General features: G+C 35.9%; 1 protein-coding gene across 1 annotated transcript in view; it reads right to left on the reverse strand.

Annotated features, from left to right (window-relative positions):
* Positions 1-16,603, reverse strand: part of RNF111 (ring finger protein 111) — a 41,910-nt gene that overhangs the window by 22,550 nt on the left and 2,757 nt on the right. The window contains exons 2-3 of the mRNA XM_009706467.1: positions 7,120-7,246; positions 1,023-1,186 (exon numbers count right to left, since the gene is read on the reverse strand). Of these exons, the coding sequence (XP_009704769.1) occupies positions 1,023-1,186; positions 7,120-7,246 (291 nt within the window). The remainder of the gene's footprint in view (positions 1-1,022; positions 1,187-7,119; positions 7,247-16,603) is intronic.

Raw genomic sequence — 16,603 nt, forward strand, 5'->3', positions numbered from 1 at the left:
CGCAGGGAGAAACAGCTGGTTTTAAGAATACACATTACAGAAATAAAAGTTCATTCAACAATAATATTTTTAAAAATAATTTGATTCCTGAATTCAGGATTAAATTCTGAGTTTAAAGAGTGAATTGAAGCAATAGATGCCTATTCCTCTTCAACCATAGAGCTGTTGGGATATTTCACAGTAAATCCACAAAGAAAATCAACCTGTCCTTTTCCTTAAAAACGATCAAAAACCAAAACCAATTCCAAACCCTTCTAACTCTCCAACCCATCCCAAAAATCAAGACAACTTGAAAAATAAGATATTGCAAGATACTAGGTTGCGCTACACTCAGGGACGGAACCACAACACGACACCACTTCCATTAAATATTAACATGCACCCAAGAAATCCCCAAAACTACCACCATGAACAAAAAAATAACAACCCTGCTAAAATGTACACAAGCTTTAGTTTTCCCTTCTCAAAACTTTTGACAATACCTGGAAGTTGCTCTTCTGATTTTCAGAAGGAACATTTATTAAGTGCCAGTAGGTTTTATGTTAGGAAACAATGAAAGGTTACAGCTTCAGAAACCTAACACACTTTACTAATTTGGGGTTTGTTTTGTTTTGTTTAAATTATTCTTACTGCAAGGTCTGAAAGAACAGTAACTACTCCAAAGCACAGGCAGCAACATATTTTCCTTTTATAGTGTTGTATTGAAGTAAGTGCATATTTTCAAAGAAGTAGTTCCAACCTGTTCTGTAATTTCTGCCTGGTGAGTCAGCCCTCAGACACACACCCAACTCAGATTTGGAAAAAAAATTAGATCCAGTAGACCCACTGGGAATGGCTAAACTTTTAATTTTAAAAGGAAGGCCGCAAGAGGATTTTCTGACAGGACTGGAAATTAGTTTGCTTAGAATTGAGACTTTTTCATAGAATGGTATGTTATAACTGATGCAATTAACTCCACTCCCCTTACACTGATCATCCTGCTTCTGAAAAAGGAAGAGATTTCTCAGATCAATGCAACTTACCATCTTCATCCACTGTAAGGTCCACTACTTCTGCTGCATTCTGTCTCAGTGGCTGTATGACTGTGGAAATCCTACTGCGGTTCCGCTGTTCTTGAGGTCGTGCAGCATGAGAACTAGAGCTTTGTCCCCAGTGTGGTCTTGTGTGTCCAAGTGTTGAACGAGACCTTAAAAAACGTTAACATCTTAAGTATTGACCTAAATTTTGCCATCATTAAATTTTTCTCTGCACTGTTTGAGAAGCTATTTGAAGGGTTTTTTTTATTATTAGAAAAGCATTTTGTTATGTTGTAATACCCCACTACTCTGCATTCACTAGATGTGTACTTACAAACATTACACCCTTTACCAAGTAACATAATGGCAAATACTCAACAGGTAGAGTTTAAAGGTCTTTGAACTATGTTCCTATGAAATACATAGGGGTAACATAAAAAAATTCACTGTGAAACTCTACCAACCGCAGTCAGGTAGCAGTTATATCTGATGTTAAGTTTTAACTGTGTTAATCGTAAATGAAGAGTCTCCAAATCCTATACTATTCCTAAGCAGTCTGAAACAGCACATCTATGAATGATGACAAAACTGTAAAGACAATAAAAATTTGTAAACATTAAGTTCAATATTTTCAGAGGATAGTTTCTATAATTTAAATTTCCAAAATGTCCTAAAAATGCAAAACCTCTGGACATTTTTCTCTTGATTATTATTTCCCTCTCCCTCCTCCAAGTACAAACACACCTTTGTGTAACACTTAAACGAAATGTGGCTTGAGGAGAGTAAATCGTAAGCCTGTAACCATACCTATGGAAAAGGATGGTTTATCTCTGTAGTATAACACTTAGCACCCATTCTATTTAATTTAGCTATACAAACCCAAACAATTGAATCAATGATGCCTTGGTGTTTAAGTTAAGAGGATACTGTCGAGGATACTGACTTTAATTAAGGGAAGAATATTTTTACAGTATTGTATTTACCAGTTCACTCAAAAACCTTTGACTCTCCAGTATTTACATAAATCAAGTGGTTCTTATTTTCCAATTTGGAAAAACAATGTACTCAGACTTCAGAAATTCAGAAGAGGAAAATGTGAAAAGGGAATGACTTCATTAAAAACAAACAATATCCACTGCACAGATCACCATGGAGCTCAGCCTACATTTCTGTTCTGCCTGTACTCCCTTCACCTCTATCTGTGTAACTCAATAACAAAGATCAGTATATTTTCCTGTAGTCCAAAAAAGCATGCTTGCTGCAGTCTCTCAACTGGCTTACACTTCAATTCCACTTCAGTAGTCACTGTAATTTAAAGATCTGGTTGGTTCAAAAATGACACATTTCCTTTAAAGTTTGTATTTACATAATATCCAAATTGATTTGTCTGTGCTTTGTGTGTGTCCTACTAACACTCTAGAATTAAATTTTCCTCCCAAGCCCCTTAAAAAACTTTACTATTACTCTCTGGTGACCCAAGGTGCACTTTGGTAATACAGGAGAGGTTAAAGTCTCACCTCCTACTTCATCTTCCCCTCCCCTTCAGTTAACTAAGAGTTAAGGTTCACAGGAGCACCTTGCATTTGGTAGTAAAGGAGAGAAGAAATTAGCTGTGGAAGGGTACGCAGGACTGTCAGCATTTACTTCTCTTACAGGAACTCCAGCTTTATATCAAAACCAGTGCAGTACCTACTACATCCATATTTTTTGTTTTTCAATGCAAGCTGTAAATTCAACAATAAGAAATTTCTTTAGATTTCTTCTTGCACAAAAGAACAAGCAGACAACATGACAAAGCATCAAACTAGAGAAGAGAAGTAAAGCCTAGCATACAACTGTACAGTGAGTTAATAATCTTCAACAGTTTTTGAATCGGGGACGATTTCAAGCAAAGATTGGGGTGGAAACAAAGGACTACTGAATTGAAACAGTCTTAAAGTTAGCAGTCTGGGTCTTTATTTCAGAAGGAAGGAAGGAATAATCATCAGTACATAACAATTTGTTGATGGAAGATGGCACACTGGGCAAAATGAAGGATTTGGAGGAGAAACTAACACACGGATTTCTGCATGTAATTTTCTCAAACTTGAGACTGTGTGCAAGATAAGTGACAAATTTCTATATGCATATGACCAAGTGAAGATTCAACATGCTACCAACTGCATCTCACCAGTGACCACTCAGAAAACAAGCTGAAGCACGTTAGCATCTTGATTTCACAAGGCAAGTAAAAATCAGACAAAAAATTAACCAGCTCTGGTAACAAAAGAACCAAAGGGAGGTAGTCATGAAGTTTTTGGGTAATTTTTTGGTTCAAATTATGAATAAGATTTTTGGGTCTGCAATTCTTAGTTGTGGGATAAATTCAAAGAAACTGCAGCTTAACAACTCCCACTGAAAACATTTTTCTAGAGACAAATGCTTTTCACTGGGTTTAGTAAGTTTCAGAATAGTTTCTCCAGGAATGAATGAAAGGAAGGAAGTGTTTTTCATGAGCACTCTCCTCCAGTACTTCTAGAAGAGCAAAATGAGTGGCTATCACTAGACAATTTTACACTGATGCTACTGATAAAGTATACTAGCTGTGGTTTGGATCAAGCACTTAGGTATTCAGAACTGAGCCATGGTGTCCCATTACTGCCTTTTCCAGAGTCCATTGCCAGTTTTATCAGATCTCCTTACTTTAGGAAAAAGTGATCATCAGAGTAGGACTTCACTAACAGAATGGAAGAGGATGACAACAAATAAAGGCTGTAAGGGAGGAGAGGGGAAAAAAATTAAAAGAATTCTTAAAGGCCATACACAATATTACACTTAAGACAAGAGACAGCAAAGTTTAAAAGTGAGCAAAAAATAGTACTATTTGTTGTCATGACAAGCAAGGTGGGAACTGTAGAGTTACCCAAGAAGTCTGGTTGAAGGCAATACAGAAAGAAACCCTTTTTATCTCACAGCTCTAGCTCTCTAAAGCTTTTTCTTTGTCTTCTTCCTATACAGCATTACTACCTTATTCATTGAGAGGATTCTCCTTCTTGGAAGATTCTATGTTCTTTATCCTGTCCACAACACATCGATAATAGTGAAAGATGATCTCATGTCCACTAACATGCTCCTGGTTCTACATCAGAACAGATGCTTTGCCTCAACGTTTGCAACATGAAACTACTTTTTTTCCCCCCCATAGCTTTCCCAAGTCTAAACACAAATTCTGAGTTTCTAAGGGATCCAAGTATATTGTCTGGAGAATGCTGGCTTCCTTCTTTCTTCCAGTAGTTTTATTCTCTCGCACAAAAAAATTCGATATGACTGAAAGGAGGATTCAGAAGAGACAGATTAAACACTTCATGAATGTTCTCTCCTTCTTTCTGATCTTTAGTACTAAAATGCCCTGTAAGCTTGTATGCACACTCAACCATCAGCTGACCTTCAGGTATTGGCAAGTTCATTCATACAAAAACACCCCTTTATTCAAGTGCATCAATTCCTCTCAAAGTAACTTTCACCTGTAAATTGCAAATAAATTAAAATACTCCTATTATATATACGTGGTCACTTGTTTGGAAGTATTTTTTTAAAAAATAATGCTTTTTATCTTCCATTTAGGAAGGTAGAGAAACCAGCTTTAACATGCTTAAATATCCCAAACACAGATTCTTACCACAGCTTAAATTTAGAGCCTACTATTAGATTCATCTTTTATTTACTAAGGTCAAGATTAACACTTCAGAATTTCAAGGTTTTTGAAATTGTCAGGTGTAAAGTTGCAACTTCCCTGCAGAATGCTTTGTATAAAGACAAGTGTCAAAGTGACAGCCTCCAGAATTTAAGTAAGCTTTTTATGATCTACAATCTTTTTTACTACTGTTAATTTGCATTCTGTACATCCATGTATTACTATGCGAATATACACTTCTACTAGACTAATAATTCAGAGTTTTGAAAAAAAATAGAAGTATTAGTTCTAGAGTATTCAATGTATGTAACAACAAATAAAAAGCTTAGTCTTAAGATTTCACAGAAGAAAGGTAGGAATACTATGAAGTGTCAAAAAAGGCAACTTTATTTCTGCATTTCTGATTTGACCTACTTTTTTTTTTTCACTTCCGTCCAAAAATACTTTTACCTCTTAAAAAAATACAGCAACCTCTCTCATCTATACACAAGTTATAAAGAATAAAAGTAACCATTTAATTTCCTCTGAACAGTATTATGAGTTTGGTAAATAACCTTCATAACATTCAGTTTACTTAGAAAAATTTATATTTATGATTTTATACTGAACTATCATTTAAATGTCCCAGAGCTGCCTTTGTTCCTTACACTGTGGTTGGCAAAACTAGTATGCTTGAAACACAGGAAAACCTGCATAGGAAATACTCTACGTTCAAAGCATAAAAGACCAGCTTAGAAGTTCCTGTCATTTCAGGCTCAATATTTGAATTTAAGACTCTTCCTACTCATAGCAAACTTCCTGGAATTGTTTTCTTACTGTATTTTTTTTTTTTAAAAAAAACAGAATCACTACTTTTTCCAATACAAAATAAAACTCAATTATTTATTTAATCTTCTCAAAAAGTTTTCAGCTAAACATTTTCAGTGACGTCTTTTCCCTAACAGTTAAGAGTAAGTTAATAGTTAAAAAGAGCAAAACTTAATTTGAGCATTCCTTTACTATCTTAAAAAAGACAAAACAACTAAATGCCTTTGAGAAATCTGCATGTTAGAAGGACTAACAAACTGAACAGGCCAAAAATTTAAATTCATCAGAAAGTGCCCTTGGTTTGATCTACTTCTCACTTAAATCACCAGTAAAGACACCACTGATATCAGTAAAAGTGGGGGTGGGAGGATTGTTGCTGCTGCTGTTTTGGCTGTAGCACTGCAGAAGGTAAAGGAAGAAATAAGTAGTTTTTCCAAGTCTTTTTTGGCTACTACACAAAACATTTCTTACTGATGCCAGGAAGAGAGAAAGTTGTGTATCTTTTACAAGTATCTTATCTGTTTTTAATCAGGTTTGAATTAATGTTCTATAAGCACAATCACTTTCATCTAGCCTAATTTTTTCACCCTTCAAAGCTTCACATGCAAGTTAGAAAAGGCTAAAGCATTAACTTGATCTAGCTCAAGTCTTTTCAAGCATAGATCTTCTTTCATAAGTTTAATGACTCCTCTCAACAAATATATTCATGTGGATAAATCAACTATTTCTAGAAACATGTTTCTAATTGCCTCAAGACAGAGCATCTGTTGATTCTGCAGCTTTTGTTTGCTTTTAAACAGAAGGAAATATAAGAAACATATTGTTGAAGAAATAAGTTTTTAAAGTGTTGATTTCTCTCATCTCTCCCCATTTCCTCTTTGCTACAGATTCAGGCTGCATATATTTGAGAGTATGACATCCTTTGCGTGTCAGGATTTAACAAAAAATTTAGTTCCAAGTGTTCATGAAATCTACATTATGCACGCATTTGTCTTAAACATAAAATTGTTTTGTTCAATGTGATGTTTATTGCAATAAAAGGGACTTTTGCAGGAAAACTTATCTGTTATTTTAAATTTAAAATTGCTTTAGTGAAAGCACTATCTGACAACAAATAGATGGAATGTTTTCATAATTTACTGCCTATTGTTCCTTTGTCGTCATTTTATAAAAATGGATAGTCATTCTTCCTATTCTACAATTTTGTCTTCATGTTCACAAATATGAAAACGTACATAATAGGCAGGCATCTTGCTCTCTCTAGGATCTCACTGTACAGCTTTGCTTCCCCAAAATTCTGGCCATCAATCACACTAACTACAACCACCTCAATAATTCCAGATTAGTTGAATTGTCAAGCTTTGCCAAAGCTGTTGTTTGGGGTGTTTTTTTTTGTTGTTGTTTCTTTGTTAGTTTTTTTGTTTGGTTGGTTGGGTTTTTGTTGTTGTTGTTGTTTCGGTTCCCTGCCCCCCCCCTTTTTTTTTTTAAATAAAAAAATGCATATTATGCATCCTGGTTAGAATTTCTGTGACATTACCTTATGAGCTTTTAATGATATAGAGCCTTGTGACAAACTTGGGAGTCAAGCAAAATTGTATTAATGCAAAGAGATTCAAGTCTCACCTGTAGCTTTCACCAACTGTGACAATCTCCACTTCACTATCTGTTGAGGTAACATTTATTTCTTCATTAGCAGTGACCTGGGGAGTGGAGGATGCTTCAATCACCACAACATCTTCATCAATACTTCCTGATGAGGAAAAAAGAAGAAGAAAGTTTGTATACTTCATCTATCTCAGGAGCTGTCATTATAAGAGACTATTTTTTTCCTAGATTTAAAATACATGTAGGTAGAGAATTTCATGGTGTATGTCAAAACTTTAGGTGCAACTGTCAAATACATGACCTAATTATTAAAGGCAGGAATTCTGCTGTAAATATTGAACTAAAAAAAGGAAGGAGACAGAAGATGGGGGGTAGGTATGCAAGCTTACATTCTACTGTGTATTGGAAGCAGTTATGGTGAATTTTATTAGCTGTAACACCAACTAAATTCAGTCATTTAATATAAAAACAAAATAAACTTTCAAACTACCAAAGCAGTGATGGTTTATTATCATGAATAGCTGTTTTTTTACGTTTTTGTAGGTATTAAAGTCTCAAGGCTAAACAGTGGCAACAGGAGAAAAATGATTCACCAACTAACACACACATGTTGTTTATTTCTACAACAAAATGAAGACCACAATCCATTGGTGTTTATAAACATATAGGGTTATATAGATATAAACATATATCTACCCTTTCAGTGGCATTCAAAATCATATACTAGACAGAGGAAGTTAAAATGAAACGATCAATGGTAAAAAAACCAACCACTAAAAGCCCACAAACTCAACTTAGAGACAAGTTTTGATAGGAAACAATCTCCACTTCAGGAAGAATGATTAAAGTTCCAGCCTAATACCCAGGCACATGGAAACACTTCTCTACAGCTGTAGTACCGACCGTGACAAGTTTGAGCTATCTAGAATACTTACATTGAGCTATGGAGTATTCACTACAGTAATACCACCAAGCACAGAAGAACTTACTAAATAAACGAGCCAGAGAGTCTAGAAATAGCAAACTACCATTTTGAGATTTGCAAATTTCTTCAAGAAAAGTGCTTGAAGAATTTGGTCTCATCTAAGTCAATACTTACATCCTGTATGGACTGACTGTTCTCAGCTGGTCTACCCAATGACAAGGCAGTATCAACATTTTTATATTTTGAAAAAACAAGTTGCATTACTTATTTTCCAATGGTCTTTGGTTTTGGTCATACTTCTCCCGGAGAGACTGGTGCCAGAAGATGGAAAGAGCGATGCTCTCAAATACTGGTATTCACCAAATTCTCACGATTGGAAGTAGTATGTGACAAAATTAATTCTCATAACTTGCGTGAAAATTTTGGGAAAAACTGAAAATGTTATAGTATCTAAAAAACAAAGTCACATGCTAAAACTGAAAATACAGAGAGGTCAATTACTCAAAGCAAAAGAAAGGCAGCGGAAGTCATCATCACATTCACAAGAATGTAAATGTCATGCTTTTAATGTCTTGCAAATCATGGGCAAATAAGCAACAGCTTCCTTACGCAGAACTATCTTAGCTGCTTCTCAGACAAAACCAGCTAGCCAAGCAGCTGGTGAAAGGTCAGTTAGAAAGAAATCCAACTATTTTTCCCCATCTCTGTGCTTCTAAACATGCACTTCTCTGAATTACTGTAAGTTTGAGAGCACTCCTGGGAGTCCAGATATCCTCAAGCTCCATATTTATTGAAATCTGTTACAGGTGCAAAAGCAGGATGATTTAGGCTTAAGTATGATCTCATTACTTCTGAAAATAGGACCTCCTTGAGGACAAAATCATATGCCATGTAATTCCAGTGTGCACCTCTACTGAAATTCTGACACAACTGTATCTCATGAAAACCAAAGGGAATTCTCAACTGAGTATCTACACAATTCAGATACTCACCTTTAGAGTTCATTTTACTTAATCCTTTTTCTAAAGCAAATCTTTAGTCAAGATGTCATTTTACAGACTACAGGAGCCAGACTGTAGAAACCATGAGGACTGTTACTGGCTGAACAGGTTTTACGACTTCCAAAATAATAAAGAAAATCTTTAGGAAAATAGTCATAGTTGCTATAAGTAGGATTTAGCGTAGCCGTAGTTCAACCATATGCTATTTCCTACTGCTCATGCTTTCTAATAGCACCCTCCCAAGTCAAAAGCACAAACTGATTGGGTTTTCATCCATGAAGTACTTTCCTATACAGGTAGCCAATAATGTACACTTTCTTCAAAATGAAGCAGAAAAAAAACTCCTCTAAACTATGTAAATATTTGTAAGGCACTTAGCAAGATTATATTGCTAGGAAAAAACTATGAATATAAGTTATGATCATACACAATTCATACCCCCTTTTAAACAAAAAAGAGCTTTCAAGTGAGTTTGGAGAACAATATATACAAATTAGACAACCAGCCCATACAAATGGTTTCATTACATTTGTCTGAACAAAAAAGTCAGCTGAATAGCAAAACTTCAGTAACGTAAGCAACACTGAAGTAATGTTCATCATCAAGTAGCTCTTCCATAGCCAGACACTAGCCATAGAGCCGGTAGTATTAAGCGCTACGAAAACCCGATCTTTCATTGTCAACAGGATTTACTGTTTCTTCTTTGCCTCTCCTCATATACTACTACAATGAAAAGAACACAATTTTTGAAACATCACAACCAAAACCACACCAGTTTACTCTGATTTAGACAAGCTCCTACAAAGTAGAGCAAATGATACTGTTAAAACAAAGAAAAGTCTCTGAAATCATCTGTCAAAATGAGGTCTCAGAGGACAGCCTCCTTGACGGGCTGACAGGAATACAGGGTGCCTGTAGCACATGAGCAGCAACACAGCTATCAAAAGAGAGCCCCCTGAAACTTCAGCAAGCCCACGTATAAGGGATTTATCCTAGCATTAGGGCATTTTATTTAAAGGCAATTAAGAATTTAAACTGTACTGATACTAAAGAAGTAGTGAAATTTAAGATGTCTTTTTGAATGTTCTGTAGCACCAAAGCTTTTTTTTTTTAAAAAAAAAGTTCTCTGCCAAACGCGCTTAAAATTCAAGTCTGCTGGTTCTACCTAAGCCACAATGTTTTGCAGTTCCACATAATGTAACTTTGCAGGTTAAGTTAGTGTCTGAAGGTGAACTCTACTGGTACGTCAGTCGGAGTAGTTCAAGATGGTTGACTTGAATTTTAAGAGTGCACAATGCTGCAAAGCAGAAGGAAACTTTCTTTACCGAGATGACTGACATGTAGAAATAAAACAAATGGGTTTTCAGAGGTTTTACTGTATTGTTTCTAAAAATATTTGCTCAAGAGAATTTTGAGGCACTTGCAAGCCTCAAATATTTATGACATATGTAACTCTTATGAGCCATCTGGTGAATCCAAGGCTACATGTTAGCAGTAAACAGCTGAACATATCTTTAAGGTGTCTACATCTTTAGATCTATATGGGAATATACTTGGTATATATATACACACACCTGTTAAGTAAATTACTTAGGAAGGGCATAAAACCAACAGAATTTGGTATTTCAGTAAATCCCAGTTGTGATGTATTGCACAATTTACAAAACATACCAACAGCCAAGGAAAAAAAACCCACAACAAAACAAAAAAATCCAAATCCAGAAATATACCACATGACAAAACACTTGCACATCTTTCTCAGTATTACTTTTCACCCTGTAGTCCACTACACAGGGTGTTTTATATAGCCCACCATGACAAGCTACACTTCTGTTTAGTTTTATGCACGCATCAGTCACTGACCAGTCATCTTCTGTCTGGAATTAACTTTAAGTAAGATCAAATTTGCTTGAAGTATAAATATGAATACCTTACTCATCAATGTATCATCTAAATGATTGACCCTGTAAGAGAATAGCTAAATCTGTATAAACAGAGTGTTACTATACTAATTCTATACTCCTTGAAGGTAATCTCCCTTCAAGGAGGAGAAGAGTCACTGGACTGTTGGCTGCAAAATAGTTAGGCAGATCTATGAGAGGTATTTTGTACTACTTGCAGCATCATACCTATGGCTATAAAACAAACAGAAAATTATCCTCCTGCAGGTATACACTACTTGTCTTTGTCATCTCCTGAGTAACAAAATGCAGCAAGCAAATTATACTCTAGTTGTTTGTGACTAAATTAGCCTTCGGGCTACCACTGAAAGACTCATTCTACATTTTAAATGAGCTGGTTAAAACCAAAACTTCTACTGAAAATTACAGCAAGAATTTTATTGGTTTCCACTGAATTTTAGTGTTTTTTCCCTACTCGCATCCATGAGTAATATTTTATAGTGCATGCAAATGTTGCATATCCCAACAATTCAGACCTATCAACAGCAGCTACTAATTATGTTTTGTACATGACTAATAATCAGTAATTTCTTTACAGAAGCTTTTCCCCTCTCTTTTAAAAGCCTGTTTTATGATAGAAACCTAGTGCTCATCCAGCCTAGGGGGAGGGATAAACTACACTGGCTTGAATCCAAATTTGAACATGCTCAAAATTATAATCATCCCTTAAAAAACCAAAACACTCCCTCCTCCAGGCCCTACATCACAAAGACAGTAAATCCATCAGATTAAAGTACTTTATTAAGCAGAATATAACTTTTAAAATAATACAATACTGTGTAGTCCAACATTTAGATCAGTAAATGAGGATATCTTTTCCCCAGAAAGTTGTAAGATTGTTTCAGAACTGTAATTGCTACGTGCCATTGATAGTTTTAGAATCAAATACTTTAATAATCCAGAAGTTACAAGCAGAAGACTAAGCTTTGTACAGTATAGCGTGTATAATATATACAATTATACTCTGTGTATAACATATATAATTATATGATTACTTAACTCTGAAAGACCATGGCGTAACTCAGAGATTAATCAATCATCATCAACACAAGTACCCCACTAAGGACATAAATAACACTGGTACAATATCCATATTTACGTTTGACTGATTGTTGTCCTTCCTGGCAGGTATTTTACATCTATTTTGCAATTAACATAGGGTTTAACTAGCTTAAATTTTACATGTAAGACAGTGAAGGAGTTTTACAATACACAATTTTAAATGAGACGGTCTGACCAAGCCGTAAGTGAAAACAGAAGAGATTTAAAATAAGCAGTCAGCTTTCAGTGACAGAGATGACTTATTTTGAGTTCCTAGCTTTCACTGGATCAGACTGAGGCTCGCATTTTCTCTGCCAGCTGCAGCAGGGAAAATTATGCTGTCAGAGCAAAAAATCCAGGCTACAATCTTTAACTGAAACCTCTCACACCACCCAGCATCCACAATGTTACAGATGTCAGAGAGCACTGTCTTGCCTATTCATTGCTCATGGACAGCTGTCTGTAAGTGTGTCTAATCCCTTTTTGAACTTGCTGGTACTATGTGCCTCTACAGCACCTTGTGCTGATGAGTTCGAGATAATTACCTGGATAGTAATTCAGCTTGAAATGGATAAAATAATAATATCCTGCTGGTGTTAGTGAGTATTTCTTTCTTCAACTTTCAAACTTCTTGAACTAGGTGTGACTGGTGTGACTGGTACCCCCTGCTCCTGACCTGTGGTAATAGATCAGCATAACTAACGCCAACTGATGAGGAAAGCAGCCATTCTCTGTAACTGAGTGGGTCACATACTCATTCCCTTTCCCCTCACTCTCAGGCTCTGAAGGTCCTGTGAACCAAGTAGACAAACCAAAGAGATTTCTTCTTCCCCTCCCTGTAAGCCTCAAGATTCCTGGGCGCCAGGACGATTACTCCCTTTCCTGCCGGCCTTGAAGGTCCCAGGCACCCGGCCAACCAGGTGTTGTTGATGACCCTGTCACAGAACAGGGAAACATAACAGCACACAGAGCACTGTCTATAAAATCAAGCAGTTGTAAGTCCTAAGTGGGAACCTGGACCAGAACTATTGCTGGACAGTGAGAACCGTGACCCCTTTCCATCATCGTCTGCTTCCTCTGACAACCGAGTGACTCATTCTTTTATATGATTTTGGAGTCTAGATTATGATTGTTATATTGGTACAGCAAACCACATATTAAGATTTGAACTGATCTGCAGAGGGTCCAGGTATTTAGAAATTATAAGTTAAGTTGTATTATAAATTCTGTAAAACGCTACTTATAAATTGTACTATATTGATTCTGCCTGTAGAAGTCCTGTGCCATTCTAATCACAAATTCTGTGCTATACTAATCATAATATCCTGCTAAGAAAATAAAGCTGTAATTATAACTTCAATTTAGTGCCGTCATCACTCTGCCAAGGATCATCCCTAAAAGAACCTGCCTGTCCCCTCAGTGTTGGGTGACACTAGGTTAGAAGATGACAGTTTTTCTGTACCTGAGATTTCTTTGGAATATACTTTCCAATAGCTGTGTGTGATGGCAGAAATTTTCAAAAACATACAAATTGCTTAGGAGTCTGCACCCTGGTGGCAAAGACAGTCAGCAAGCAGAATTTAGGGGATCTTATCCAACTATGAGCCATGCTAATATGGGCTAGTCTAAAAGTCTACTGATTGTTCTTCACCAAGCACATAAATCTTAGTCCTATCAGCAATGCTAGAGCAAGCCAAATCCAGAAGTAGGGTCTTTTCAGCACATAAAGCTGCAGCAGCTACAAGGAAGCGTAAAAGTGAATTTCATGCTTTTATTACTGTAGCTATCTAAAGCTCCAATTCACAGCAGACTGATAAAGCAACAATGGTTAATGTAGACTGCTCACAAAGTCAGGTGCTTCCTTCCTCACCACCTCCCAGTTCTTCCCTAACGCCTCTCTAGTAAGAGGCATGGTAGAAAGGATATGTATTAACTTCCTTGTCCACTAATGCTACTGAGATGAAAGCTCTGAATTATGAGCTGCACCAGTTGCTGTGAGAAAAGGAGTGCATGCCGCAGTTTTAGGAGGGATTAAGTAACTGAAAAATAATCAACTTGAACAGGCAGCTCATTTCCACTTAATACATATTTATCTTGAACCTGTTAAAGTAATCTGAACATGAAGTGGTATATGTTTAACATTTTCACCAGTCTCTGGCTTTTAAAATATCAGATGTCTATATTCAACATTTTTGGGACCAAGACAACAAATATGTTAGAGGAATCAAGAGGACGGTAACGAAAAAACTCAAGTGTTATTCTAAGCAGCTCTGAACAAAAACTGGAGCACTTTCTCATCAGCATTACATTCTAAGGAAAGAGGCAAGGCCTGTCTAGCACTAGCTGCTCAAAAATACAAAGTACCATGTCAGACCCTGAAGGAATTTTAAGTGCTATTAGGTGAACAATTTATGACAATGCAAAATTCTACTTAGTTTTTTTTATAGCAACACTTTCCCATTTCCCAGGGTTCAGCTTTATTGCCAAATCAGAGTATGTGAGGCTAAAAACTTGTTCCAATTTTAGCTTTTGCTACATTTCCCTCCACAGATTGGCCGTCTCCAGATGATACCCCCAGACCTTTAAATCTAAGATGAAAATCAAATACCTGGACAAATCTATCAGAAAATTTGCATTACAAGTTACAGAGAACCAATTACAGTAAAAGTTGAAATTTTGCCACCTTTGACAAGAAAAGTCAAAAGAGGATTCTCTCTATACGTGTGTATACAGGTCCTCCAAGGGTTAGAGAAAAGTTTCTGAGCTACCTAAACAAAACATAGAATTAAAATTTGCGTTTCACAGCAAAAGTGTTGCTGATTGTAGTCATTTTAACTGCAAGCCCAGTACTTCAATTAAAACCAACTGATCAACATTCAGATTACAATATATACCCCTGAAAGCACCTGCACCTTCAACTGTAACTATATCGTTACACTACACATAGTTGTTTTTACATTGTCCTTATGCTCCCAACCCTCCTCCATCTCCTCATAAAGCTTCACCTGGTCATCCCAGATTTAATGAGGACAACTGCCTTTTATGGCAAACAGTTGGTAAAACAATATAATCCATTCCTAGGTGTTAGGATTTCCTACTTGTTCAATACTCTCCCACTCCCAAAGCACAAAGTTCCACCAGAAGAACAGCTGAAGCCCCGATAAAAAAAGGAAGAAAAATCCCGTATAGTGTTGTTTGGGGTTTTCTTGGTAAAGGTTTTGTTAAAAAAAAAAAAAAAAACAAAAAAACCAAAGTCCCATATACATCTCCATTCACATAACTTTCCAAAAACAGCTAATTTAGTTGTATTAATTAACTAACCTACTGAACACCTACTTGGTTAAAAGATCTGTTACTTTAATTTCTTGCAATAATCAGAAAGAAACATTTTCTAGAACAGTACACTAATTAAATTTACTGGTTCTTTAAATGCATTGTACCCTTAGATAAACACCAACATACAAAGCAAAGAAATATTTTGTGACACATCCTTAATACAAATTGCTATTAAGTAGGCTACAAGACTAATCACATCACTTTGATGTCTGCTTATTAAAAAAATCAGTTATCATAGCTTTTAAAATTGTATTTTCTTTTCTGATTATTATTACACTCCTCCTTCCTTAAGTCCGTCCTCTAGAACTTTTACGCATATGCTGCAGACCTCATATTCTTAGCAGAAGCTCCTTGTCCTTCAGTATATTCTGTAATTTCAGCAGATGCATACATAACCTTCACATGCCAACCTAGAGCAAAAAAATTCTTCGCTAACATTAAGAGGCTAGTGTAGCATTACTAGCAATACAACCGTTTCCTCATACAGAAACAACATCATGCTTGCTCACTCTACAGAGAAGTTGCATAGCTACTTTTCCAGCCGGCCCCATTTCTGTCCCAATTAACTCAATAACTAGACATATCTTATATAACAGCAGAAAGCTACAGAAAGTGTTAATCACACTTTGATCTTATTAAAAATAGGACACCTTTATACAGGAAGTCTGGAGATAAAATGGGAAGTTGAGCAATGTAAATAAAATGCTCAAAACCTTCCCATCAATACATGTTTCCACTGGAAAAAGACCCATAGTATTCACATACTCAAAGCCAGAATTATTTCTCAGCTCACTGCAAGTGTTAGTCCTGAAGTACAGCCACCGTAATACACATTCTTTAAAATATACCTTATTTCAGTTACAACCGATGTAAATATTTTAATCTAAAATTAACTGCTGCAGAGCTAATTGATTTTTCATTCATGACATGAGAATAAACATAATTTCATAAATTAAATGCGCTTTTCAAGTACTATAAAAATTAAGCCATTGGACAATGTACTTACTTTTCCACATAACTAGATGAAACAAATTGCAAGTTCCAGTCTTCCTACCATCAGAATAACATCACACTGAATTATCAGAAGTTACCTGAACAGCTTGAATATTCACTAATCATTACATCAATTTTTAAAGAGATCCTTCTCCAAAAAGATTCTTTTGAAATGCCTATGGAAAGCCTCACTATGGAAATACTTGTTCTACACTTCAAGGGAAATAAAAGCACAGAAGTAGTAT

The sequence above is a fragment of the Cariama cristata genome, unplaced genomic scaffold (assembly GCF_000690535.1).
Source record: "Cariama cristata isolate BGI_N322 unplaced genomic scaffold, ASM69053v1 scaffold5898, whole genome shotgun sequence".
Taxonomy (NCBI): Eukaryota; Metazoa; Chordata; class Aves; order Cariamiformes; family Cariamidae; genus Cariama; species Cariama cristata.